The following is a 25,755-nucleotide window of genomic DNA, read 5'->3' on the forward strand; positions in this document are numbered from 1 at the left end:
AGCTCTGCCTACCTCCATCTCCCAAGTACTAGAATTAAAGCTGTGGGCAAGGCAGAGTCTTCGGTATACGGCTAAGAGTCCTGGGGTTACAGATGTGCACCCCTTCAGCTGGCTTTTGTCAATCTGGATTCTCCAGATTGAACTTAGGCCGTGAAGCTTACACACTGCAAGCACCTTTACCGTCTGTCTGAGCCATCTGCCTGGCCCATAGTTGATGGGTTTTGTTTTGCTTTGTTTTTTGTCTTGTGTAACATGTTTACTGAGCCTGCTTTGTGTCAGGCCATATATTCCAGGTGCCGAGGTTTGATTGTGACAATGAAGTGGCGAATCCAGGTCCCCCGAAGGCCTCAAAATTGGGAACACCTCGCTTGCCACGCATCTCCGTCATTGAGAAGCACCCCTGCTCTCCCTGGGCTGCATCTCCGTCCTTGAGAAGCACCCCTGCTCTCCCTGGGCTGCATCTCCGTCCTTGAGAAGCACCCCTGCTCTCCCTGGGCTGCATCTCTGTCATTGAGAAGCACCCCTGCTCTCCCTGGGCTGCATCTCCGTCCTTGAGAAGCACCCCTGCTCTCCCTGGGCTGCATCTCCATCCTTGAGAAGCACCCCTGCTCTCCCTGGGCTCCAGGCTCATCCCCTGTAAAGCTCTTTGCATAGTTCTGGAGAGGCGTTTGTGAGGGCTCTGTAAAGGGGGTGATGGCACCAGGTGCAGTCTGAGTGATTGGGCAGAGACTGTCACTGTGGATGTTCTCACTGGACAGCAGGTGGTCTCAGGATGGACAGGTTAACTGATCTTTCCCCCGGGAGAAGAATACACTCTACTGTTTTAAAAGTGATATTGCTCAAGTACGAAGTTATAATTTATTCATATTTAATACTAGCTGCTGCTTACTATCTGTGTGGTCTTAGGCAATTTATTCATACCTGTAAAACAGATACCTAAAAGTACTTTAGGGCCAGCAAGATGGCTCAGCAGGTAAAGGTACTTGCCACCAAGCCTGGCTACCTGAGTTCAAATCCTTGGGACCCACATAGTGGAGAGAACTGACTCCCTCCGTTGTTCTCTGAGCACATGACATGGTGCGCATGCCCATACAGAAACACATACACAAGTAAAAGTTAAAGATAGTTAAATAAGAGTACCTACTTTACAAAGACGTGTCTGTGCCCTCAGCACTTAGCAGACAGAAGTAAGAAGAGTGTCACAAGTTTGAACCCAGCCTGATCTGCAAATCGCCAGTTCAGCCAAAGCTATGAAGCAAGGTCCTGTCTTCTAAAAAGAAAAAAGATAAGGTATATCCCTCAGCGTCAGCTTGATTGTGAGTTTTAATTAAATTGACAGGTGGAATGTGCTTATACAAAAGGAAAATAGGTTGTGTGTGTGTGTGTGTAGAGAGAGAGAGAGAGAGAGAGAGAGAGAGAGAGAGAGAGAGAGAGAGAGAGAGAGAGAGATGGGCCTGGGGGTGTCTCATGTAGGCAGGCTGGCCTGGAAACTGTACTCAAGACGGGACCCCAAAGTCTATGTAGCAGAGGATAGCCTTGAACTCCTGTTCCACCTGCCTCCACTTCCCAAGTGCTGGATTCACTGTCGTGCGCCATAACCCCCGCCTCCCCGGCTCATGGTTATTCTTATTCTACTTCCCACACCGCTTAAAAAGAGGCCCGGAGCCGGGCGTTGGTGGCACACGTCTTTAATCCCAACACTCGGGAGGCAGAGGCAGGCGGATCTCTGTGAGTTCCAGGACAGCCTCCAAAACAATCACAGAGAAACCCTGTCTCGAAAAACCAAAAAAAAAAAAAAAAAAAAAGGCCCGGAGCGGTCGCCATATCCCATGTCAAGTTCTGGAAGACCCTTTCCTTAGCTCTGAAATGGGAAAGAACAGTGCGCAGGCGCAGAAAGGCAAGGTTGGCTGGGCCGGCCAGCCTGGAAACCGGGCGCCATCTTGGTAGAGGGCAACGCCGGCAGCTTCTTGGCGTCATCAGTGTGCGCGAGTGGAGGCTCCCTGGTAGGCTGGAGAGCAACAAGCCAGCTGGGACTGACCGCAGAGGGCCAGGATGGGGGAAGCGGCCGTGGCGGCCGGACCCTGTCCGCTCCGCGAGGACAGCTTCACACGGTTCTCGTCGCAGAGCAACGTGTACGGACTGGCAGGAGGAGCCGATGGGCGAGGGGAATTGCTCGCCGCCACTCTTAAAGGCAAGGTGCTCGGCTTCCGCTACCAAGACCTCCGACAGAAAATCCGGCCTGTGGCCAAAGAGCTGCAATTCAACTACATCCCCGGTGCGTGGCGCTGTGGTGTCGGGGCGGGACCGGATTCTGGTGGCAATCGAGGAGTCCTTAAGACTGAGTTGCTAACTGTGTTGCGAGGTCAGGGTTAAAAGTGGCAATCAAAAAACCGGGCGGTGGTGGCACACGCCTTCAATCCCAGCACTCGGGAGGCAGAGGCAGGAGGATCTCTGTGAGTTCGAGGCCAGCTTGGTCTACAGAGCAAGTTCCAGGACAGCCAGGGCTACACAGAGAAACCCTGTCTCGAGAGAAAACAAACAAACAAACAAACCCTGGTAATCATTAGGATCCGATACAGAGGTCGTCAGGGTCTGCAAGCAGTTAGAGTTCATTCCTCAAAAATAGAGGTTAACAGTCTGGTACTCGGTGGTCAGAGGTCATGGTACCAGTGGTTAGGACTCCCGGAGACCTAACGTTTTTGCTACAGTGGTAAGAAGTCAGTGTGATTCAGGGGTGCAGGAGTGGAGACCTGCCTGATCGCTGAACTTTGAACTCCTCTCGCAGTGGATGCAGAGATCGTGTCCCTCGACACCTTCAACAAGTCACCCCCAAAGCGAGGCCTGGTGGTGGGCATCACATTTATAAAGGTACCGCAGCGCCCTCCACCTGTCCATACCCACCAAGTCCCTGCATGTACTCCAAATGCCTCTCGCCCCCTCTACCTCCTCTGAGGTCAGTTTCCACCCCTAGGACTCAGGAGACAAGGGCAGTCCTTTTCTTAACATTTACTGTGACTATGAGCCTGGCTCAGAGTACAACCTGGACTCCATTGCAGGTGAGTGGAGCCTGGGGGAGAGGGTGCGCGGGGCTGGCAGGTGCGCCTGGGCTCAGCTTGTGTCGTTTCTGCAGAGAGCTGCCTCAATTTGGAACTCCAGTTCACGCCTTTCCAGCTGTGCCACGCAGAGTGAGTGATCCTTCCTCTGAGGCTTGTGCCCTGGCTGTCTTAGAACTCACTCTGTAGACCAGGATGGCTTGGACTCACAGAGATCCGCCTGCCTCTGTCTCCCGATCCCTGAGATAGATTCTTTTATATTTACTTGGGTGCAAGAGGGTCCCTAGGCATGGGGGCGGTGGTCAGAGAACAAACTGAAGGAGTTGGGGCCTCTCCTTCCTCTCTGTGGGTGGTTCTGGGGATCGAATCCAGGTGATCCGGAATGGTGGCACTTGCCTTTATCCACTGAGTCATCTTATCGGCCCTTGCTGTGAGGTTTGGCAGGCCCATTCCAAGAGTGAAGATTCTAGCAGTCAGGGCTGTCGGAGCAGGTCTCCCAGCATCTTCACTTGGCTGCTCTGAGATCTCAAAGCCATGGAACTCAAGGGTTAGTGTACATAAATCTGCAGAACACTAATCCACGCTGGCATGCTAGTCTCTAAATGTTAGGGTTCGTGCCGGCAACGTTTTGTTTGTTTGTTTGTTTGTTTGTTTGTTACTCTGTGTAACAGTCCTGGCTCTCCTGGAACTTGCCTTGTAGACCAGGCTGACCTCAGACTCACAGAGATCCACCTGCCTCTGCCTCCCAAGTGCTGGGACTAAAGGTGTGTGCCACCACTGTCCAGCTTCAAAATTTTGTTTTTGTTTTGTTTTTGTTGTTGGTGTTTTGTTTTGGTTTTTTACGAGACAGGGTTTCTCTGTATTGTTTTGGAGGCTGTCGGTCCAGCCCGGCCTCGAACTCACAGAGATCCGCCTGCCTTTGCCTCCCGAGTGCTGGGATTAAAGGCGTGGACCACCACCGCCCAGCTTGTTTTGTTTTTATAAACACATATTTCAGGCTAGGGGTGCGTGGTACAGGTAGAAGGATCGGGAGTTCAAGGTCAGCCGTGGCTACATAGTGACTTCAACTCCAGCATGGGGGTCCATGGAACCCTATCTCCGAATAAATTGACAGTGGCATTTCTAAATCCCCGGAGGAATTCGACCCCATTCTGGCCCTAGCACATTCTAGATTTCTCTGCTTTCAGAGTCCAGGTTGGAGACCAGCTGGAGACCGTCTTTCTCCTGAGCGGGAATGATCCAGCCATCCATCTCTACAAGGAGGTGAGGTGGGCAGGCTGGGCATCATCTGACAGGGATCCCACTGCAGTGATGGCCCGTGCGTGGGAAGCTGTTGGCTTACTCCGGAGCCTGGGGTGGGTCTCGTTCCTCCAGAATGAGGAGCTTCATCAGTTCGAAGAGCAGCCCGTGGAAAACCTCTTCCCAGAGCTCACGAACCTGACTAGTAGGTAGGAGGGGACCCCACCCACCCTCTACCCTACACCCAAAGAAGGGACCAGGGCCCTGACTGCAGAGAATCCAGATAGATCAGGCCACCCTCTAGTACAGTACGCAGTAGGGGCGACCTTAGAGGAACTAGGAAGCGTGTTGGGGTGTTAGAGTGCTTGCCTAGGATCTTCAAAGCCCCGGGTTCCATAATCCAGAGCACCACAAAATCCAGGCACTTGTAACCTCAGCACTCAAGGTGGTAGAGACAGGAGGGTCAGGAGTTCAAGTTCATCTTTGGCTGTATCGTGACATTGAAAACTAGCCTGGGCTACACGAGACTCTGTCTAAACGAGAGAAAAAAGGCAGCTAGGTAGCATGTTCTCAAGAAAATTGCTCGTGGACAGATGTCCCCAGGGCAAACACAGGGGGCTCAGTGTGCTTGCGAGGTAGTGACTGGCCCCCGAGAGAGTCAGGTTGCAGGGTCCTGATGCTTCAGCATGGGCCTGGGTGGGCCTGGGAAGCAAAATGGGGCTGGGGCTCTGCGATACCTACTGGTGTGCTCGCCCATCCGTCTGCTCCCACCAGCGTCCTCTGGCTTGATGTCCGCAACCTGCCCGGCTCATCCCGGCGCCTCTCAGCTCTGGGCTGCCAGAGTGGCTATGTGCGTGTGGCTCACGTCGACCAGAGGAATCGAGGTGAGGGTCAGGCCCGGCTGGGTGGGGCCGAGCCCAGGGATGGGGACAGATGCCTGAGCCCCTGCTCTCCACACAGAGATCCTGCAGACATGGACAGTCCTGCAGGATGGGCCCATCTCCCGAGTGATCCTGTTCAGCCTGTGCAGCCCTGACGGTGAGCTCTTTGCTCTGGTCCTGGAGGGTGAACTCAGAGGGTTCAGCTGTCCCCGCCCTGAGAGTCCACGCCCCTCCCGACGCCCCTCCAGCCGCCCCTCCCGACGCCCCTCCAGCCGCCCCTCCCGACGCCCATGAGCCGTGCCACAGATTGGACTCTGCTCGTTTCTTTTTATCTGCCGACCTCATTCTCCACTCCGTGGTCTAGCCTTGAACTTCTACTCTACTTTCGCCTTTCCCTTTGTGGTCTAACCTTCATTCCTCATATTACCTTACACTGACTCCCCCCACCCCATGCTTCTTTCCCTTTGACTAACAGCTGTTCTGTCAATCATGGTCTCACGGCATCCCCAGGTGCTACCTTCTTCCTGTTCCTTGACCTTGGTCTCTCCTATACTGACATTCACCTTGACCTGCCCTTTGCCTTCTAAACAGGGGTCTCCCAACCAACCCCCCACCCCCACCCCCCCCCCCCACCCCCGTCCTCATACCATGGTCTAACCTTAGACTTCAACTCCGGTCTAACCTTTGTCTCTCCTATGGTGTTCTAACTTTAGGTTAGAACAGTCATTTCATAGTCCGGCCTCTAACCTGAGAGACGCGATCTTGGGTCTTTGTCCTGAGGTCCAGCCTTCATTCTCACTGAAGGAGGGAACGGGCTAAAGTAGACCCTGTCCCCATAGGCCCTCCATCTCCTGTCTCCTCCATAGCAACCGAGGCCAGCCCACAGCAGGAAGGATACAGTCTGCTTGTTGCCAGCATGCTGGAGCCGGCGGCAGTATACTGGTGAGGGTTTCTGGGTGCAATTCAACCCCGTGCCTGTGTGGGTGTGGTCTAACCTTGTCAACCCTTGGGGTGGGTAGGATCAGGAGGGGGTGCTGTAATCAGGGAGGAGGGGGGAGTGCTCACATCTGGATCTTGTAGAAAACTTGTTAAGGGCGGTTACGTCTCCCTGCCCTTAAAGATACCCAGACCCCTGGCACGGGTGGATGCCAGCGAACACTGAGTCGGGAAGGCCTAGACTTGAACTGCTTGGCAGGTCTGTAGTGTCAGTATTCCCACCATCTCAGATTTTTTAGCCACCCAAAGTTGTGAAACTGCAAAGACGGTCATCTTTGTGTGTGTTGGTGGTGGGAGCGAGACGGCCCCTCCCGAAGTCAAGGCTGCCCTCCGGCTACATGGCTCTAAGGATGCCTTTGAACTCACAGAGATCCCCCTGCCTCTGCCCCCTGAGTGCTGGGATTCCAGGCGTGCGCCACCACAGCCCGACTGTGTGGTGCTGGGTTAAACCCAGGGCTTCCTTCATGCTACGCTCTACCAACTAAACTACATCTCCAGCCCCCGCACCCCCCCACCCCCACCTCTCCGACTCCACCTCCCCCCTCATTCAAGTACGAGCACATGCACACGCACACTCTCCATCATCAGCTGCCGTGAGCTAGTTCTGTCCGCTCCGGCACACTCTGGGTTGGGGGTGGGAATGTCAAAGCAGGTGCCGAGTTGCCCGTGCTCTGTAAGGCACCGGGTGCCTAGGTGAGGGACCACGGCACCTGTATCTCCAAGAGCCACCATGGGGGTGTGCACCCGGGAGTACAGTGGGCATCCAGGATGGGGTCGGCGGGATGGACCCAAGGCCATGCACTGGAGTGACAGGTGGTCCCTGAGTGGGGACTTCAAAGTTACACGCATGGAGACAAAGGTGTTCAGCTCCAGGGAAGTGGATCTGGACCTCTGGGGGTGGGGGCGGGGGAGCCAGTCAGGCATCAGCTACAGTCTGCAGTCAAAAGGCGGCAGGGCCCGGCCATCTGACCTGCCCTTACCCCCATGTGGGGGCCCTCAGGGACCTTCTGAACCAGGGCCTGGAAGACCAACTTCTCCTACCCAGCAGCGACCAGTTCGACAGTGTCCTCTGTGGCCTGGTCACTGACGTGGACCTAGATGGGCAGCCAGAAGTCCTGGTGGCCACCTACGGACAGGTGGGTCCTGAGATGAGCCTGTCACTCCTCTGCAGTGACCCTCCGCAGCCCCTGTGACCTTGACCCCTCTGCCCACAGGAGCTGCTCTGCTATAAGTACCACGCGCTGCCTGAGGCCAGCAGAGGCTTCCGCCTGCTGTGGCGTCGGACCTTCGCCAGCCCTCTGCTGGCCATGGCCCATGTGGACCTGACTGGGGATGGGCTGCAGGAGCTGGTTGTGGTATCCCTGAAAGGGGTGCACATCCTCCAGGTACCGCCCTTTATTTGTTTATTTGTAGAGGAAAAACTCCACCACTGACCACACCCCAGCCCCTCACTGGGGGATTCTAGGCAGGGGCTCTACCACTGAGCCACACCCCAGCCCCTCACTGGGGGATTCTAGGCAGGGGCTCTACCACTGAGTCATACCCCAGCCCCTCACTGGGGGATTCTAGGCAGGGGCTCTACCACTGAGCCACACCCCAGCCCCTCACTGGGTTCTAGGCAGGGGCTCCACCACTGAGTCACACCCCCAGCTCCTCACTGGGGAATTCTCAGCAGATACTCTTGTTGAGCCACACCCCCAGCTCTTGGTGTTTTGAGACAGACTCTTACTCTAGCCCATGCAGGCCTTGAATTTACAATCCTTCCTGCCTCAGCCTTGGGAGTAGCTGGAACTATAGGCCTGTACCATCTGGCCATGCTACATGCTCTATTCTTTACTCTCACCTGAGGCCATAGTCTCCAGACACTTCTTCCAGATTCTGTTGGTCATTCCTCGTGTTGTCTACCCCATCCCAAGGGCTAGACATCAGGCTGGTCTTGATCGCCTTCAGTTTATTTGATGTGTCTGTTTGGACACAGCCTACCCTTTCCCACCATAGCCTGCTTTTGCTTCCCGTCTTCCCTGGTTAATGTGATCTGGCCCCCAGCTCGCTGGTAAGTTCATGACTTCTACATCAAGCTTGACTGTGCATGTGTGCGTGGGTGCGTGCGTGCGTGGGTGCGCGCGCGTGTGTGCGTGCGTGCGTGCGTGCGTGCGTGCGTGTGTGTGTAGGCCAGGAAGGGTTTCAGGAGTGTGTCTCTCTGTCTGTCTGTCTGTAGGCCACAGAGGACTTCAGGTCTCCTCCATCTTATCACCTTGAGGCGGAGTCTCTTACTGGGCCTTGAGTAGGCTGGCAGCTCACGAGCCCCAAGGGAGCCTCTCTGAGGTCTAACCTCAACTCCTGCTTTCCACTTCTATGTGGTCCTCGCCCTGTTGACCTCTCCCTTGCTGCCAGGGTCTCACCTCTGTCCTTCCCACTGTGGTCTAACCTCAGCTTCTCTCTAACAGCTGAACCTCAAGTATCCTCTAGTGTCATGTGTCACTTGGCGCCCTCTGTCTCTCCCACAGATTACTTTCGTATTCTCTCCTCCCTTCCGTCTTCCCACTTACTCGTGTGTGTGTGTGCGTGCGTGCGTGCGTGCGTGTGTGTGTGTGCGCGTGTGTGCGTGTGTGCGTGCGTGTGTGCGTGCGCGTGTGTGCGTGTGTGCGTGCGTGTGTGCGTGCGTGTGTGTGTGCGCGTGTGTGCGTGTGTGTGTGTGCGTGCGCGTGCGCGCGTGCATGCGTGTGTGTGTGTGTGTGTGTGTGTGTGTGTGTGTGTGTGTGTGTGTGTGTGTGATACTTGGTACCAAACCCACTGCGCTGTGTCCACCCAGCTTGTGGGCTGGGGATTGAGTCATACTGTGCAGCCAGGGCTATCCCAAAATTCACAAGTCCTTTTCGCTTTAGCCACTCCCACACTGATTTCCAACCTCAGTCCTTTCCATCTAAGTCCAGGCTTTGCCATTCCCACAGGAAATTGGCCGAGCCCCTCCTGCTGAGTCCGGCCTCCACTCCTGTCAGGGATACCCATTCTCACCCGGCACCCTCGGGTCTACTCTTGGCCCTCCTGCTGTGGCTGAGCCCCTGACCTCCCAGGATGGTCTAGCCTGTGCTCCACTGTCTCCACTTAATGCTCCCCTTTTGTTCCCACAGCACAGCCTGATCCAGGCCTCCGAGCTGGTCTTGACGAGGCTTCGTCATCGAGTGGAGCAGAGGAAACATCAGCAGGGCCTTGGGGACAGAGTGGGTCCCAGGCCTGAGGAGCCCCCAGCCTCCTGAGCAACCCCTCTCCTCGGGCCCGGGCATCTCGTGTCCGTCATTGATGTGGGGGAAGCATCTGAGAAAAGGGGTGCTTCCCCGGGACTCAGGGATGCTGGGAGTCCCTGACCCGCCCTGGTGCGCTGGGCAACTCTAACCCATCACCCCTCAGAGCCACTGGAAAGGGGATGTTCTCAGAGAACCCCTGTGGTCCCATCAGCCATTGATCTCCCGGAGACTATTTATACATGCAGAGCGACAAAAGCTGTCCTAGCTGTCTTCATTTCCTTTGCCTGGCAAGCATCTATTGAGCACTTACTGTATGCCAAGTTCTGCTGAATTCACTCCCAAGGAACTTAGGAGGGGAACTCCGCAGTGAGAGTCCAAGATTAGACCCAGAGGGAAGGATGGAGGGGGTGGGGTTGGCTTGCACGTTTGAGAGCTGGGGAGCATTTCTCCGCGCTGGTGAGCTAAACTCGGGAAGTATGGCGCCAGACAAATGCCACTGAGGCCACCCTGAGCCAGAGGCTTCTGGGTTCGTTGTCTCCACGGGGGATGAAGGAGAAAGCGTAGACGCGGCATCAACAGTGAAGGGAAGTGAGAACTCTAACTAGAAGGGGCTTTGGGCTCCGGTAGGGCTCCTGCGAAACCCGTGGAGACTCAGGGAATCTTTGGGGATTTGGGTTGCTTTTTAGCATCTCTGGCTAAGCAGTAAGGGGTCTGCAGACTCCCTCAGCCCAGAGGTAGAAGTGGTCACGTTACTGGTCCAGCCGGGGGAGGTGATCTCAAAAGCGATTAGACTGGGCAAGAACCAAGGCTAGCTCCTAGCAGAAGATAATTGAGCTTGGATTCTGATGGGGATGGGGGGGGGTCAAAGTTAGACCAAGAGACCATGCTGAAGTGGTTATTGGGTACAGCTCAGCTAAACAGCCCAGGAGGAGTGAGACAAGGCAGTTGCCACCATCCCACCACCCCCGGCTCCATCAGAGTCTGCAACCCAAGATCCAGAGGAAGGTAGCCAAGGAGGAAGGGTTGCCTTCCCAGTCCCAGACAAGGAGAAGAATTGGAGTCAGTGGGTCTGGCAAGTTTCAGAGTGAATCCAGGCTGGGCGTGGGGCCTGAGTGGGGCTTCCTTGGAAGGGCATGTGTTCCCCCACCAGGGAAGTCCACCTGTACATCTGCCCACCTTCCTCCACTGCAAAGTTGAGCAGCCTCCAGGTCTTGGGAGATCCGATACCAACTTCCCAACTTCCCAGGCTCCAAGCTCTAGAAGAAGCCGGGCGCAGGCGTGGGAAGCCTCGGGGAGCTGGAACTCCCCCCTCCTGGCAGCAGGCCCAAGAGTGTCCTGCCAGAGTTGGCAGCGGGCACCGGCTCCTGGCAGGGGCTGCCCTCTTTCCCTGCCATACCACCTTTTTGTGCCCAGCACCCGGCACCTGTCACCTGTCCTGTGGAGGGAGGGAGCCTGGAGACGGGTGGCGAGGATAGTGATGGTGACGGTGTGTGGTGCATGCATCCTGAGGAGGTGTACGCTTGCTGGTGGGTGGGCACAGTACAGCTATGTGTGTCCAACCTCATGCCGGCTGGGGAATTTGTCTTCAGACTCCTAGGACGCTCGACTCAGGACTGACTCCCAGGATGCTCGCAGTTACAGGGGGGAGTTGAGACGGTCTCATGGAGCTCAGGCTGGCCTCTAGCCAAGGGTGACATTTAACTCCTGATCCTCCCACCTCTGCCTCCTGATTGCTGGGATTGCGGGCATGCACCACCGTGCCTGGTTTTGACAGTACCAAGGGCAGAACCCAGGCCTTGCTTGGTGCATGTTAGACAAGCATTCTACCAGCTGGTCCACATCCTCAACTCCCACCCCCAAATCGTTTTGTTTTGAGTCTAGGACTTGTTATGAGGATGGCTTGGAACTCAACCATCCTCCTGCCTCAGCCTCCCGTGAGTGCTGGGATCAGAGATGTGTGTCACCACACCGGATAGCCTTGATCCTTCCTACCTTGTCCTCAGCCCAGAGGCAGCAGTGGTTAAGGATACAGAGCCTGGAGCCACACTCCAGTACCTACCTGCTGCCTCAGTTTCCCCACCTTTGAAATGTTGAAATGGAGTTAATAGCATCTGCCTCCAAGGGCTGTTAGGGAGAGTGTTTTGGCGGGGTGGAGGCTTTGATTGTGGGTCTCGTCGTACCTGGTCACTCTGGTGGCAGTTCCCTGCCTTCTGTGAGGTTCCCTGAGCAGGCTGAGCCTGTGAACTTGGAAGAGCTGCCGCCCAGCATTCCTGCCCCCCCCCTTCCCCCAGGTCTGCCAGCCTGTGGCTATTTGTAGCGATGACTGCATCTCTGGGCCCTTGTATGGACGGGATGCTGCTTGTGTGTGATCACAGGGGGGACCGGAGATGACACAAACAAGTGCACGCACTTGAGCCCTCCGTCGCTGTCCTCGGCCCTCTAGTGCTGAACCCCGAGACTAGGGCAACCTGCAAACCCCACGGTCAGGCCCCTCCCCCGCCCCCTAGCTCCCTTGGCCACGCCCCCTACCGGGCTCCTCCCTCCTGCTCTCTTGTAAGGCCTCCTCCGAGCTCGGTGTCCCCGCCCCCAGCTCCCATGACCACGCCTCCTCTCAATGGCTCCTCCCTCAGCAGCTTCCCTAGCTGGAGCTCCCAGGCCCCATTCCCTCCCATAAGCCCCGCCCTCCTCTGGCTCCTCCCTCTCTTCCTCTGGCTTCTCTTCCTCCTGGTGGTCCTTTCCCCAGCTCCCCTGTGCCCACCCTCTCTCCTCCTTCAGCTCCTCCCTCTGCCAATCTGCCTCTGTCCTCCAGCCCACAGCTCCCCTGTCCCCATCCTACCCCTCCTTAATCTCCTCCCTCCCACCTCCCGGTGGTCCTTTCCCCTGCTCGCCGGTCCCATGCCCTCCCCTCAGCGGCTTCTCCCTCCTTCAACCTAGACCCTCTTCTCCGCTGATCCCCCCGCCCCATCTCCTCCGTCCCCGCCCCCTCCCCCCTCCTCCCTAGCTGTACTCCCCTACCGCTCCGGTCTAGCCCCCCTCCCCGGGGCTCCTCCCTCCGCCCCCCATCTCCTCTGTCCCCGCCCCCTCCCCTGGGCTCCGCCCTCTCCCGGCCCCTCCCCGGCTCCCCTCCTCGCATCCCCTCTCCTCCCTCCTCCCCGCTCTCCCTCAGTCCCCGGCTCCTCTCCCTCTTTCTCCCTCTCCTCCTCGGGCGGAGGCGCCCACCGCGGCGGCCCAGCGGGGACCGGCCCGGCCGCAAGGCAGGTAAGAGCCCAGCGTAGCCGCCCGGAGCCCCGGGGCTGCGAGAACCCAGGCTGCGCTGCGTCGTCCAGTGCGGGGGGCTCCCTGAGCCCTGGCTCCCAGTCCTGGCTGGCCGGCTTTCTGCTCGCGCCATGTGTATGGTGTGCGTCTGTCTGTCTGTTTCTGGGCACCTGGGTCTCTCCGTCTCTCCCCTCTTCTCCCTCTGCCTGCAGCCGATTCACACCCACACACCTCTGTCTCCGCCCCTGATGCACGGGGACCTGGAGGAGGCTGATCCCCCGCAGCGTGGACTCCCCCCCCCAGGGCCTGGAGTGCCCCCAAGTCCTCCTCACCCCTCCTCAGCCCAGGTCTCCCCATCCTCCCAACCCTGACATTCTGAGGCTGGTCCTGCCTACAGCCTAACCTGTGTAGTAACATTAGACCAGTCCTTGCAAAGTCTAACTCCCGAATCCTTCACTGTTTGTCCATTCATTCTTTGGACAACTCTGCGACACTTTGGTACTCCTGGGCACTGCTCTAAGGTCAGGTTAGACAGGTCCTTCCCGAAGTCTCACTTCCATCCCTCCAGCCTCACACCTGCAAGGCTGGGTGGGAAAGCAGATCTCCTGAGGGTTCTACAGAGAGACTCAGCCTGGCGCTTCCCTTCCCTCAGGAAAGGCTCTGGGGAAGGTGGGCGAGGTGCTGGCCAACACCTGGGCCAGAGCCGGGGTGAGCTTTGGCGTGCCCACAAGGTCCCCGCCCTGTGTGGCAGGCGTGTGGGAACTCCAGATGGCTTTAAAGGTCACTGGGTTAGGAGCCCCACGCCTCTGACACCACAGTTCTGTTCTGCTTCTGTCTTGGCCAATTCCTTCCCCTCCCCAGCCTCAGTTTACCTGTCTGCAATTCTCAACCCTGTGTATACTGTGTGGTTAAGGGAGGGACGGGACAGACGGTGTCCCGTGTGTGTGTGTGTGTGTGTGTGTGTGTGTGTGTGTTTTCTGAATTCTGTGTTCCCACTCTGCAGTGCAGCCCCCAGCTGTCAGGAGACACCCTGGGTCCTCACTCTGCTGTGGTTGCCTCGATGGGAGATTCTTCCCAGAATCCCCCAGAGGCAGACCAGGCTGAACAAGACACTCACCACTAACCCAGCTGGCTACCAGCCCGCCAGACTGGGGATGCCCCTGCCTCCAAGCCCTGAGATGTCACCATCTGCCCTGCCTGCTCCTCCTGGACTCAACCTGATCCTTTTTTGCCTCTGAGTCTACACCCAGATTAGCTTTCAAGGCTCAGAGGAGGAAGCCCGAGCAGAAAGTGTGGCTGCCCCAGCCATAGACAGACAGTGCTCAGGCCTCTTGTCCATGAGTTTCACAAATATTTATCTAGTGCTTTCTCTCCTGGGTCCCTCTTCCAAGACCCAGAGAGAGAGAGCGATGGGGTAAATCTGGGTGGCAGCAAAAGGGGTTGAATAGACTAGCTAACCCCGCCCCTGGGCCCGCAAACACTAGTTTGCTGACCCTGGTCTTCCTGGAGAACTTCCCAGGGTTCTTGCCCTCCCCAAAAGAAGCAGTTAGATGTGGCTACATGGATTCCTGACGTTCTGGGTCTTCCCTGTTTCTCCCAAAAGCCCAAGAGGAAGGAGGGGAATCTGCTTGGGATCCCGGTGGGTTCATAATTACGCCTGAGTGTTTGCTAATTAGGGGCTGCTAATTAGATATATCATTAGGGGCCTTGCCTAGGGGGCTAACTGCGCAGTGGCCCTTTAAGAATCACCCCTCTCCCCGCCCCTGCCCACACACACACACACACACACACACACACACACACACACACACACACTCACTCACTGCTCACTCCTTTTCGGGAAGTTCTGCCAACATGCTGCCTCCCTCCCCCAGAGAAGCCTGCTCCTGGTCTGTGGGTGTGAGCTGAGGGCAGGCTGTGGGTTAGACTTCCAGAGGAACTTTTCAGACTGCCATGGAAGGTGGAGATTCCTGGAGACTTGAGGCTGGAGGCACCCCCAAGGCATCTCTAAGAGGGCAGCCAGCTCAGGTGACAGCTCCTCTGCCCGCCTTTTCTCTATAATAGGCAACTGGATTACCATAGCTACATGAGGGCGGGGCTGGGCGCTCAGACCTTGGGCATCCTTCTGGGGAGAGTAGATGCTGGGTGACCTGGGTAAATCGATTCACTTCTCTGAGCCTTGATCCTCTGCTTCGTGAACGGAGTGGAAGACGCCTACCCCAAAGGCCAGGTGTTGCATCTTGGCAAGGACAGTCAGGGGTACAAGAACCAAGAAACCCAAAGAGGAGAGACTTGAGGTCCCCAGGGAGAAACTCGCATGGTCTGTGCAAGCAACCACAGAGGGTAGAGCGCCTGGAACAGAGCAGACAAAAGAGAGGGAGGGAGAGAGAGGTCATACAGGCAAGGGAAGGGGCCCCAGTTCTCTGAGACGGGAGCCATGGAATGTTCTAGAAAGAGGACGGATGGGAGCTCGGGGGTGCTTATTATTAATTTATTATTGTGTGCATGTGTAAAGTCAGAGGACAACTTTGTAGAATACATTCTCTCTTCTTCAGCCAGAGCACACAGGCCACCCCCTTCCCAAATACATAAAAAATGTAATAAAACATAAACACAGAAAGACAGAAATAGCCACTCAGACCCAGAACCTACCACAGCCCCCTCAAGGGCCAAATGGGGATGACTAGAATTGCCCGGTGGACTCCTGCCCTCCAGCTCTGGGCTCACGCAGAGGCCTCACGGTGTTCTCTGTGCCTGGCGTCCTTCCCTCAGGCCCAGGCCTCAGGTTCCGGCTCCTCTGGGTCATCACAGCCAGCTGTAGTTCCCACCCTGCTTAAGGCAGTATGCTACCCCATTGCTGTTTCTGAACTTAATCGTTGAGGGGCCTCCAGGTTGGCCCTGTCCCAGACAATTTGATGTGGACGTTCTCCTGGGGACCCTTTGGTGAGACGGGCTCAGAAGCCTGTCCGAGGAACAGCGCTGCTGACTCCTAAGGGTGTGTGATGGTTGGCTGTGGGCTCCCAGGGTATTTTGATTTATTAATGTTCCTAGCATTTCACCAGGCCCCTCTGTCCTGGGCGTCCTTGTGTCATTTCCTCTGGATGTTCCATGTGGCGATCTCTGTGTTTCCCTGAGTCTCCTTGTTTGACAGGGCTGGTGATGAAACCCAGGCCCTTCTGCATGCTAGATAGGAGGTCTATCAGTGAGCCCCACCCTAAGCAGGGGTTCTGACACTGAGCCATGCCCCCAGCCCCTCACTGGGGGATTCTAGGCAGGGGCTCTACCACTGAGCCACACCCCCAGCCCCTCACTGGGGGATTCTAGGCAGGGGCTCTACCACTGAGCCACACCCCCAGCCCCTCACTGGGGGATTCTAGGCAGGGGCTCTACCACTGAGCCACACCCCCAGCCCCTCACTGGGGGATTCTAGGCAGGGGCTCTACCACTGAGCCACACCCCCAGCCCCTCACTGGGGGATTCTAGGCAGGGGCTCTACCACTGAGCCACACCCCCCAGCCCTCACTGTGCCTTTTGAGTGACAGGGAGACATCCGATCCACTCACTTTTATCTTCTGCTCCTCCCCTCAGGACTCCACCACCCTCCATGGCTCCACTGGCCTTGGTGGGGGTTGTGCTCCTCCTGGGGGCACCCTACTGCTTGGGGGAGGCCACTCCGACCCCTTCTCTGCCGCCTCCCCCTGCTAACGACAGCGATGCCAGTCCAGGTGGCTGCCAAGGATCCTACCGCTGCCAGCCAGGGGTGCTGCTGCCTGTGTGGGAACCGGATGACCCGTCGCTGGGGGACAAGGCAGCAAGGGCCGTGGTGTACTTTGTGGCCATGGTCTACATGTTCCTGGGCGTGTCCATCATTGCCGACCGCTTCATGGCATCCATTGAGGTCATCACATCTAAGGAGAAGGAGATTACCATCACCAAGGCCAACGGGGAGACCAGCGTGGGCACTGTGCGCATCTGGAACGAGACAGTGTCCAACCTCACCCTCATGGCCCTGGGCTCCTCGGCACCTGAGATTCTGCTGTCTGTCATCGAGGTCTGTGGCCACAACTTCCAGGCAGGTGAACTGGGCCCAGGCACCATCGTGGGCAGCGCCGCCTTCAACATGTTTGTGGTCATTGCTGTGTGTGTGTATGTCATCCCGGCTGGCGAAAGCCGTAAGATCAAGCATTTGAGGGTCTTCTTCGTGACAGCCTCCTGGAGCATCTTTGCCTACGTCTGGCTTTATCTCATTCTGGCAGTTTTCTCCCCAGGTGTGGTCCAGGTGAGTAAAGACCAGGGTTCCAGGAGAGCCTGGTGGCTTGGAGTGTCTGCACGCTCCTGTGTGTGTGTGTGTGTGTGTGTGTGTGTGTGTGTGTGTGTGTGTGTGCGCGCGCATGCATGCGAACAGAAACACCAGACACAGCTGTGCCGCTGACTCTCTGCACTAGAGGCCTGAGCCAAGACAGCAAGTCAGAGATGCAGGTAATTCCCAAAGATGCAGAGATGCAAGTAGAGAAGGTAATTCCCAAGGCTTTGCATGGGCTGACAGAGCCCAAGGTCCGTGTTAGACATGCCTCCGCTTGCCACAGAGTTACCTGAGAGCACTTCTTTTGCATAATTTATTCCCGACTTTGCAATAAGACATCTCTATGTGCATAATTCACACTACACTTGCATAGGCCACCCCCCTGTGTTCTGACAGTGCAAATCAATTTGAGTAACTTGGTCCATTTACATAATATATCCACGGACTGGCATCTGTGGTACCCACATCTGCATAATTTATCTCTCCGTAGGGCCGGAGAGATGAGGGGCCGTTTGCATGGCTCATTCATTATTCATCTTCAGTTCAGACTCAGTGTAGTTTATACTCCCATCCGATTGGCAGAGACACCGGCAGGGGCCGGTGTCCACTTTGCATAATTTATTTCTGCACCGAGACAAACTTGAAACTCACAGCTGCCTGGCTCACCCCCCAATTCCCACAATGCCCCCACCCCTTCCGCGTCCAGTGTCTTCACCTGCACCCCTGCCTGCCCTCATCTTCCTTTACAACATTTGGTTAATTTATTTCCCACAATTCTAAGACGGCTGCCTCTATTTGCATAATTTATTCATGGGCCTGGCCTCAGCCGGTTCCCCACACACACATGCATAATTTATTTGCCCAAGACTCACTCACTCACTCACGCTGTGCATGATCTGTTAACTCCTGTCGCTTAATAGATCCTGCTCCAGAAGGACCCAGACGTAAAAGTGCTTTAGGGTTGGCATCAAAGTGGAGACTGCAGGGATTATCTGGGTCTGTAATCCTAGCACTAGGAAAGCTGAGGCAGGAGGATTGCTATGAGTTTGAGTTCAGCCTGGGTCACACAGTGAAAACACTTCTGAAAAACAAAAAGGGGGTGGAGATGTAGCTAAGGTGTAGTGTATGTCCTAGCCCCATGGAGTCTTGGGTTCGATCCCCAGTACAGGAAGGGAGAGGGGAGGGAGAGAGGGGAGAAACGGAGGAAAGGAAGGAGAGAGGGGGAAAAAAGACACTGTGGAATCGAAGCCAGAAGCCGGGCGATGGTGGCGCACACCTTTAATCCCAGCACTCCGGAGGCAGAGGCAGGTGGATCTCTGTGAGTTCGAGGCCAGCCTGGTGTACAAATTGAGTTCCAGGACAGCCAGGGCTACACAGAGAAACCTAGTCTCGAATAAACCAAAACAAAGAAAAAAGAAGAAGAAGAAGCTTGGTTCATAGACCCAGTAGCCAAATGCCTGGGTTCAAATCCAACCTCTGCTAAGTCCCTTTGTGTGTGGGTCTTTCCATTGCTGAGCTCCGAGGTGACTTTAGCCTTTCTGTGTGGAAGGCCTTGAATCAGTGTGCCCGGAACACAGTAAACGGAGCTCTGCGTCCTGTGAATGAAATCTTTGACACACCTGGCTTCTTGAAAAGTCAGTGTTGCGTGCACACAGAGAGGAGGATGCTCTTGCAAAGCCGAGTAAATGTGCGTGATCTCGGCACTTCCAACCCGCACAGGGGGCCTCACACTGGGTCTGTTAGGATAAGTAAGCTAGGTTGAAGAGAAAGAAAAACAAACAAAAAATCAGGCATCATTCCATTCGAGAGGCAGAGGAGCCTCGAAATCAAACATAAACATAAGTGCCATGGGTGTCTGCGAAATCACAAGGGAAAATAGAAAGCACTACAGCAGGGTCGAGCATGCCCACCTGTGATCCAGCACTCAGGAAGTCAGGAGTGCAAAGCCAGCGGGAGCTACAAGAGATCTTGAGTCAGTAAACAAAAAGAAAGAAATCAAGCAAAAGTCAGAAGTGAACCCTGTGTTTCTCTCTCTCTCTCTCTCTCTCTCTCTCTCTCTCTCTCTCTCTCTCTCTCTCTCTCTCTCTGATTTTTCGAGACAGGGTTTCTCTGGGCAGCCTTGACTGTCCTGAAACTCACTCTGTCCACCAGCCTGGCCTTGAACTCACAGAGACCCGCCTGCCTCTGCCTCCCGCTAGGATGAAAGGTGTGCGCCACCACCACCCAGCATTGTGCACAGTGTCTTTAGGAACAGTAGTGCCTGGTGTTCTGAAGGATGGAGTCTTGTTCCTTCTGGTATGGGACTGTCCCTGGACTTCCTGAGGCCACCAAGTCAGGATCGCATGCTCCTCCCCAACTATGGTGGCACCCCTGGGGTTTCCCAAACCTCCTCTCAAGGGCATCCTTGCTCCCGGGGGTTGACTAGAAAGAGCCTTGGTCCCAGGGTGGCCGAATCATCACACCTGTTCATAGTGGCAGCTCTGTAAGGTGAGAACCTTCCAGAAGGACCTTCCATTTACACTCAGGGAGGGAAATGAAGTAGGAGATGCCGAGGTTTTCTGCTGATTAACGGAAAAGCTCCAGATCTGATCAACACCGGTGGGGGTGGGGGTGGGGGTGACATGCCAGAGCCCTCTGCCCAGCTTTCGCCCTGGCGGAGCTGTGAGGTTGCAGAGCCATCAGGAGACCCAGCAACTATGGGATGGGACATTGGATCTTTAAAGACCCTTTTCCAGGACTAGCAAGATGGCTCAGTGGGTAATGGCACTTGTGGCCCAGGCTGATGACCTGAGTGCCTCCTGAAAGCTGTCCTCTGACTTCACAACAATAAATAAATGTTTTGTTTGTTTGTTTGTTTTTTAAGCCCTCTTTCTCCCTCAGACACATTTATAAGAACTTGGGAGGCCACCTGACCTGAAACACTCTTCCATTTTTAACCTGTCTACCCTTAACGAGAAAGACGACATATGGGTGAATGGGTGTTTATGTGAAAGTCTCCAGGGTTGGGGGATGGCTTAGTGATGAAGAGTGCTGGCTGCTCTTCCAGAGACCCTGACTCTGGTTCCCTGCACCCAAATCTGTGACGCACAACTGCCTGTAATTCCAGTACCTGGGGATTTGATACCGTTTTCTCGACTTCTTAGGCAACTGCACAGATGTACTCTCTCTCTCTCTCTCTCTCTCTCTCTCTCTCTCTCTCTCTCTCTCTCTCTCTCCCTCCCTCCCTCTTCCTCTCCCTCTCTTTCCCCCTCTCTCTCTCTTAAAAATAAATTTTTAAAAACTAGAAAGAAGCGGGTGGTGGCAGCACACACATCTTTAATCCCAGCACTTGGGAGGCAGAGGCAGGCGGATCTCTGTGAGTTCAAGACCAGCCTGGTCTACAGAGTGAGTTCCAGGACAGCCAGGACTGTTTCACAGAGAAAACCCTGTCTGGAAACACCACAGAAAGATGGGGAGGGGAGGAGATAATCCTCACACCAAGCTCGAAAGTGTTGCTGGATAGTGCCTGTGTGTGTCCAGGGGGCAGACAGGTTGAGTCTATGTCTGTAGCCAGCCCAAGATCATTGAACTAGTGATGGTAGTGAACAGAGAGTACTTCTGTTATTTCTTTTTTTTTTTTTTTTTTTTTTTTGGTTCTTATGAGACAGGGTTTCTCTGTATTGTTTTGGAGGCTGACTTCTGTTATTTCTTTTCTTTACTTCTTTCATACCAGAGATTGAGCCTAGGGCCTTACACATGCTAGGCAGGTGCCCTGTCATTGAGCCCCAGCCCCTCACTGGGGGATTCTAGGCAGAGACTCTCCCACTAAGCCACACCCCCAGCCCCTCACTGGGGGATTCTAGGCAGAGACTCTCCCACTAAGCCACACCCCTAGCCCTAGCTTCAGCAGTAGATTCTAGGCAGGGGCTCTACCACAAAGTCATTTTATTTAATTGTTTATTTATTTTTATTTGCATGAATGTCTTGCTGTATGTTTGTCTGTGCCTGCTGCCTTTGAAGCCTAGAAGAAGGTGCTGAATCCCTGGAACTGGGGTTATGGATGGTTGCAAACCTCCATGGGGGTATAAGAACTGAAGCTGGGTCCTCTGGAAAAAAAGCCACTGAGCTGTCTTTCCCATTCTGTCCTTTTCTCTCTTAGAACATAAAAATAAAAGATACTTTTGAAAGCCGGGTAGTGGTGGTGCACACGTTAAATCCCTGCAGAGGCAGGAAGATCTCTTAGTTCAAGGCCAGCCTGGTCTACATAGTAAGTTCCAGGACAGCCAGGGCTACACAAAGAAATGCTGTCTCAAAAAAATTAAAAAAATATTTTTGAGACAAGGTCTTACTATATAGCCCTGGCTGGTCTTCAGCTTGCAGAGATCAGCCTGCCTCTGCCTCCCAGAGCTAAGGGCATGCACCACCACACCTGGATAAACCCCCTTCTAAAACTATCGGCCGTGCATGGTGCGGCTTCCCCGGAATGAAAAGAAAATGGTGCCTACAGGTCCAGAGCTTCAGGGAATGAACTTTGAGAGGTCAGTCTTGCCCCTCAGAGCCGCTCAAGCTCTGAGGAAGGAGAGCCTGGCCAGGGCTGTGGTCACCAGTGGGCATGGGGAGATGGTGAGACCGTGGTGACCAGAGAGCAGGCATTCCAGATGAGGAAGAGGAAAGAAAGGGAGGGAAGAGGGAAGAAAAGATGCGGACTCTGACCCTGGCAAGCAGGGATCCCAAGCGGGAGCATCTGTCACGTGGTGGTGGCTAAGAATGTCTCAAAGTCTAGCGCACACAGCAAGGTATAGCACTCAGCAGGTGGATGGCTGAGAGGACCCAGAGTGAGCCGGGAAAAGAGCGTGCGCACGCGCGTGCACACGCACACACGCACACACACACACACACACACACAGTGCCATTTAGAGAGCACACTTACTGAGAGGACAAAGGAGAAAAACTTTAAAGACTCTTCAAGGGAGACAGATGGGTGTCTGAAAAAAAAAAAGGATAAAAAAAGACATAGAGACAAGGAGACCTAGGTGAGCGAGTGGAAGGGAGAAAAGGGAAGATTTAAAACACCACCTGGGGGAAGGGGCCGAGAGAAGAGGCGGCCAGGGCAGCGACAGAGATGAAGAGTTAAGTGGGTTGAGGATGGCACGATGGTTTGACATGGGGAAAGGAGAGAAAGAGGAGGAAGGCAGGAGGGATCGATAAAAGGGGTGTAGAAGTGTGCATGAGTGGGGGATGGGAAATGGATGGATGTGTGTGAGGGTGGGTGTGTGAGTGAAGGAAGGACATGTCGGTAGACGGATGTGAGCACTGACACAGGGCCAGGTGAACGGTGGGTGTTTGGGTAGAAGGAGGATGGGTGGGTGGCTAGCTAGGTGAAGGATGGATGGGAAGGATAGGTGGGTGGACGGATGGATGGATGGATGGACGGACGGACGGATGGACGGGCGAGTAGGTGGGCACATGGATGGATGGAGGACAGATGGACGGTGGATGTTCTGTTAGGGTTTCTATTGCTGTGCTAAAACACCACAACTAAAAGCAACTTGGGGGAGGAAGGGTTACTTCATTCACTGTCTTGGTTACTGTTCTACTGCTGTGGAGAGACGCCACGGCCAAGGAAACACTTATAAAGGAAAGCATTTCATTGGGAGCTTGCTTTCGGTTTCAGAGGACGAGACCATTGTCATCATGGCAGGAAGTATACAGACATGGCGCTGTAGCAGTCGCTGAGAGTTTTACATCCTGATCTAAAGGCAGAAGGCGGACGTGGGAGGGGGACACTGGGTCTGACATAGGCATTTGTGGGAGGGGGACACTGGGTCTGACATAGGCATTTGAAACGTCAAAGCCCACCCCCAGTGCTCTGCATGGATATCTGCATTCCAGAAGAGGGTACCCAATCCTGTTATAGATGGTTATGAGCCACTATGTGATGGCTAGAAATTGCACTCAGGATCTCTGGAAGAGCCGCCAGTGCTCTTAACCGCTGGGCCATCTCTCCAGCCCCCACCTCCTAACCTTTACCCAAACAGTTCCACTAACTGGGAGCCAAACATTAAAATACGTGAGCCTATGGGGGTCATTCCCCTTCAGGCCATCACACTTACACTTCCAATCACAGTCCATCATCATCAAAGGAAGTCAGGGCAAGAGCTGATGCAGAGAGTGTGGAGGGATGCTGCTTACTAGTGGCTTTCCCTGGCTTGCTCAGTTTGTTTTCTTATATATCCCGGGACCACTTAGCCAGAGGTAGCTAGCGCTCACATCTACTGCTAGCCAAGTAAATGCATGAAAGGCTAGCCCATAGGCCAGTCTGACTGGGGCATCATCTCAGCTGAGGTTTCCTCTTTCCAAAGGACTTTGGACTGTTTCAAGTTGGCAGAGAACCGGCTGACACAGGTGTGGTTGATGAGTAGGTGGGTGGATGTTTGGGTGGACACATGAATAGATGGATGGACATGGATGGATGGATGGATGGATGGATGGATGGATGGATGGATGGATGGATGGATGGATGGATGGATGGGCAGGCGGACACATGGATGGATGTGATAGATGGGTATATGTGTGGAGAAATGTGAGCTCCGGAAAAGCAGAAGTGAACAGAGATGAACAGGAGAGAGACAGCGCATGGAGTGCTCACCACCTGCCGCTCCCCCCCCCCCCCGCAGGTGTGGGAGGCGCTGCTGACTCTGGTCTTCTTCCCGGTGTGCGTGGTGTTCGCCTGGATGGCGGACAAGCGGCTGCTCTTCTACAAGTACGTGTACAAGCGCTACCGGACCGACCCTCGCAGTGGAATCATCATCGGGGCAGAGGGCGACCCGCCCAAGAGCATCGAGCTGGACGGTACGTTCGTGGGCGCCGAGGTCCCTGGTGAGCTGGGCGTGCTGGGCACGGGTCCTGCCGAGGCACGTGAGCTGGACGCCAGCCGGCGCGAGGTCATCCAGATTCTTAAGGACCTGAAGCAGAAGCACCCAGACAAGGACCTGGAGCAGTTGGTGGGCATTGCCAAGTACTACGCGCTGCTGCACCAGCAGAAGAGCCGCGCCTTCTACCGCATCCAGGCCACGCGGTTGATGACGGGCGCGGGCAACGTGCTTCGAAGACACGCTGCAGATGCAGCCCGCAGGCCCGGGGCCAACGACGGCACCGCTGACGACGAGGATGACGGCGCCAGCCGCATCTTCTTTGAGCCCAGCCTCTACCACTGCCTGGAGAACTGCGGGTCCGTGTTGCTGTCGGTGGCCTGCCAGGGCGGTGAGGGCAACAGCACCTTCTACGTGGACTACCGCACAGAGGACGGCTCTGCCAAGGCGGGATCAGACTACGAATACAGGTGAGTTCCAGTATCCGTGACGCTCAGGTCCATGTGGGCCCCAGCTACAAGTGGAACCCAGGTCAAGATGAGTCCTGGTCCAGGAGGTTCTCAGGCCCAACTACAGGTGAGTCCACGTATAGGTAGGTCCTGGGCAAGGCACTTGAGAAGGCAGGGAACATGACGCCTCCTTGGGCTGAGCCTCAAGAATGCCTTTGGAGTCTCCTTCGCCTACTCTGTGCAGATCCGTAGCATCAGTGTTTGAATACATTCACTCATCATTCATTCATTAATAATCCAGTCATCATTCCCTCACTCCACTGAGCCACACCCCTAGCCCCTCACTGGGGGATTCTAGGCAGGGACTCTACCACTGAGCCACACCCCCAGTCCCTCACTGGGGGATTCTAGGCAGGGGCTCTACCACTGAGCCACACCCCAGCCCCTCACTGGGGGATTCTAGGCAGGGACTCTATCACTGAGCCACACCCATAGTCCCTCACTGGGGGATTCTAGGCAGGGGCTCTACCACTGAGCCATGCCCCCAGCTCCTCACTGGGGGATTCTAGGCAGGGGCTCTACCACTGAGCCACGCCACCAGCCCCTCACTGGGGAATTCTAGGCAGGGGCTCTACCACTGAGCCATGCCCCCAGCTCCTCACTGGGGGATTCTAGGCAGGGGCTCTACCACTGAGCCACACCCAAACTCTGGATGGGAGGAAAAGATCTCTCTGCTGCTTAACACGTTTAAAGAGTGCCTACCACATGCTGTCATAGGTGATGTGTTGATGGGGCCACATCACACTGCTTTCCACCTTGTCCCTGTCACCTGCTGTTCTTGGTGCACAGGCTCACTTTTGTAATGCCTACAATTTTATCAAGTGCTTGGCCACCTGGAGGACATGTGTTGGTCATATGTCACAATTCTCCTGCTCCCCAAATGTACCAGACACAGGTCTAGGGAAAGCAAAATTGTCTTTGAGATTTTTCATTCAACATTCACAAGTTATCTGTGCCTCTTATTTCTGGATCATGCTAGATTTTGTTATTATTTTTTTGTTTGTTTCTTGTTTAAGACAGTGTTTCTCTGTGTAGCCCTGGCTGTCCCAGAACTTGCTCTGTAGACCAGGCTGGCCTCGAACTCACAGAGATCCGCCTACCTCCGCCTCCTGAGTGCTGGGATTAAAAGCGTGTGCCACCACCGCCCCACCCATCTGCAATTTTAGTTGGAGGCAGCTATCCCACGGACAGCTATCCCCTTAGTTGGAATTTCAAATATTTTACTGTAGAATCCCCAGGTCTTTGTTTTTAGATAAAAATCGTTGCTCAGTCTGGTCTAGAACGTTCCATGTAACCCAGGGTGTTCCTGGCCTCCTCATCCTCCTGCCTCTCCTGAGTGTTGGGATCATAGGCATGCACGACCTCACCTGGTTTATGCAGTCCTGGGGATCACAGGAACCCAGGACATCACAGCTACTAGGTA

General features: G+C 55.1%; 2 protein-coding genes across 3 annotated transcripts in view; both read left to right on the forward strand.

Annotated features, from left to right (window-relative positions):
- The first annotated feature begins 1,973 nt into the window (after positions 1 to 1,973).
- Positions 1,974 to 9,669, forward strand: Kptn (kaptin, actin binding protein). 2 transcript variants are annotated; one of them, XM_013125496.3, is made up of 12 exons: positions 1,974 to 2,275; positions 2,786 to 2,868; positions 2,972 to 3,056; positions 3,131 to 3,185; positions 4,241 to 4,316; positions 4,428 to 4,501; positions 5,067 to 5,176; positions 5,253 to 5,330; positions 6,013 to 6,115; positions 7,170 to 7,305; positions 7,384 to 7,554; positions 9,301 to 9,669. In XM_013125496.3, the coding sequence occupies exons 1-12, from the start codon at positions 2,053 to 2,055 to the stop codon at positions 9,424 to 9,426; spliced, it is 1,320 nt and encodes a 439-aa protein (XP_012980950.1). In that variant the 5' UTR covers positions 1,974 to 2,052; the 3' UTR covers positions 9,427 to 9,669. The 2 variants fall into 2 exon arrangements, with proteins under 2 accessions (XP_012980950.1, XP_005086503.1); XM_005086446.4 differs by having other exon boundaries at positions 6,040 to 6,115.
- A 2,849-nt stretch (positions 9,670 to 12,518) lies between these two features.
- The window catches only part of Slc8a2 (solute carrier family 8 member A2), a 29,087-nt gene continuing 15,850 nt past the window's right edge, over positions 12,519 to 25,755 (forward strand). Inside the window, exons 1-3 of the mRNA XM_013125520.3 lie at positions 12,519 to 12,672; positions 16,258 to 16,948; positions 23,629 to 24,293. Coding sequence (XP_012980974.1) covers positions 16,274 to 16,948; positions 23,629 to 24,293 — 1,340 coding nt within the window. The 5' untranslated portion in view covers positions 12,519 to 12,672; positions 16,258 to 16,273. The remainder of the gene's footprint in view (positions 12,673 to 16,257; positions 16,949 to 23,628; positions 24,294 to 25,755) is intronic.

This window comes from Mesocricetus auratus, unplaced genomic scaffold (assembly GCF_017639785.1).
Source record: "Mesocricetus auratus isolate SY011 unplaced genomic scaffold, BCM_Maur_2.0 Super-Scaffold_100038, whole genome shotgun sequence".
Taxonomy (NCBI): domain Eukaryota; kingdom Metazoa; phylum Chordata; class Mammalia; order Rodentia; family Cricetidae; genus Mesocricetus; species Mesocricetus auratus.

Excerpts from the sequence above, each read along its gene's own strand:
- Kptn (XM_013125496.3), top strand. The coding sequence starts at position 2,053 with ATGGGGGAAGCGGCCGTGGCGGCCGGACCCTGTCCGCTCCGCGAGGAC. Across the intron at positions 5,177-5,252 it reads CGTCGACCAGAGGAATCGAG|AGATCCTGCAGACATGGACA; the intron begins GTGAGGGTCAGG and ends CTCTCCACACAG. Across the intron at positions 6,116-7,169 it reads GAGCCGGCGGCAGTATACTG|GGACCTTCTGAACCAGGGCC; the intron begins GTGAGGGTTTCT and ends GGGGGCCCTCAG.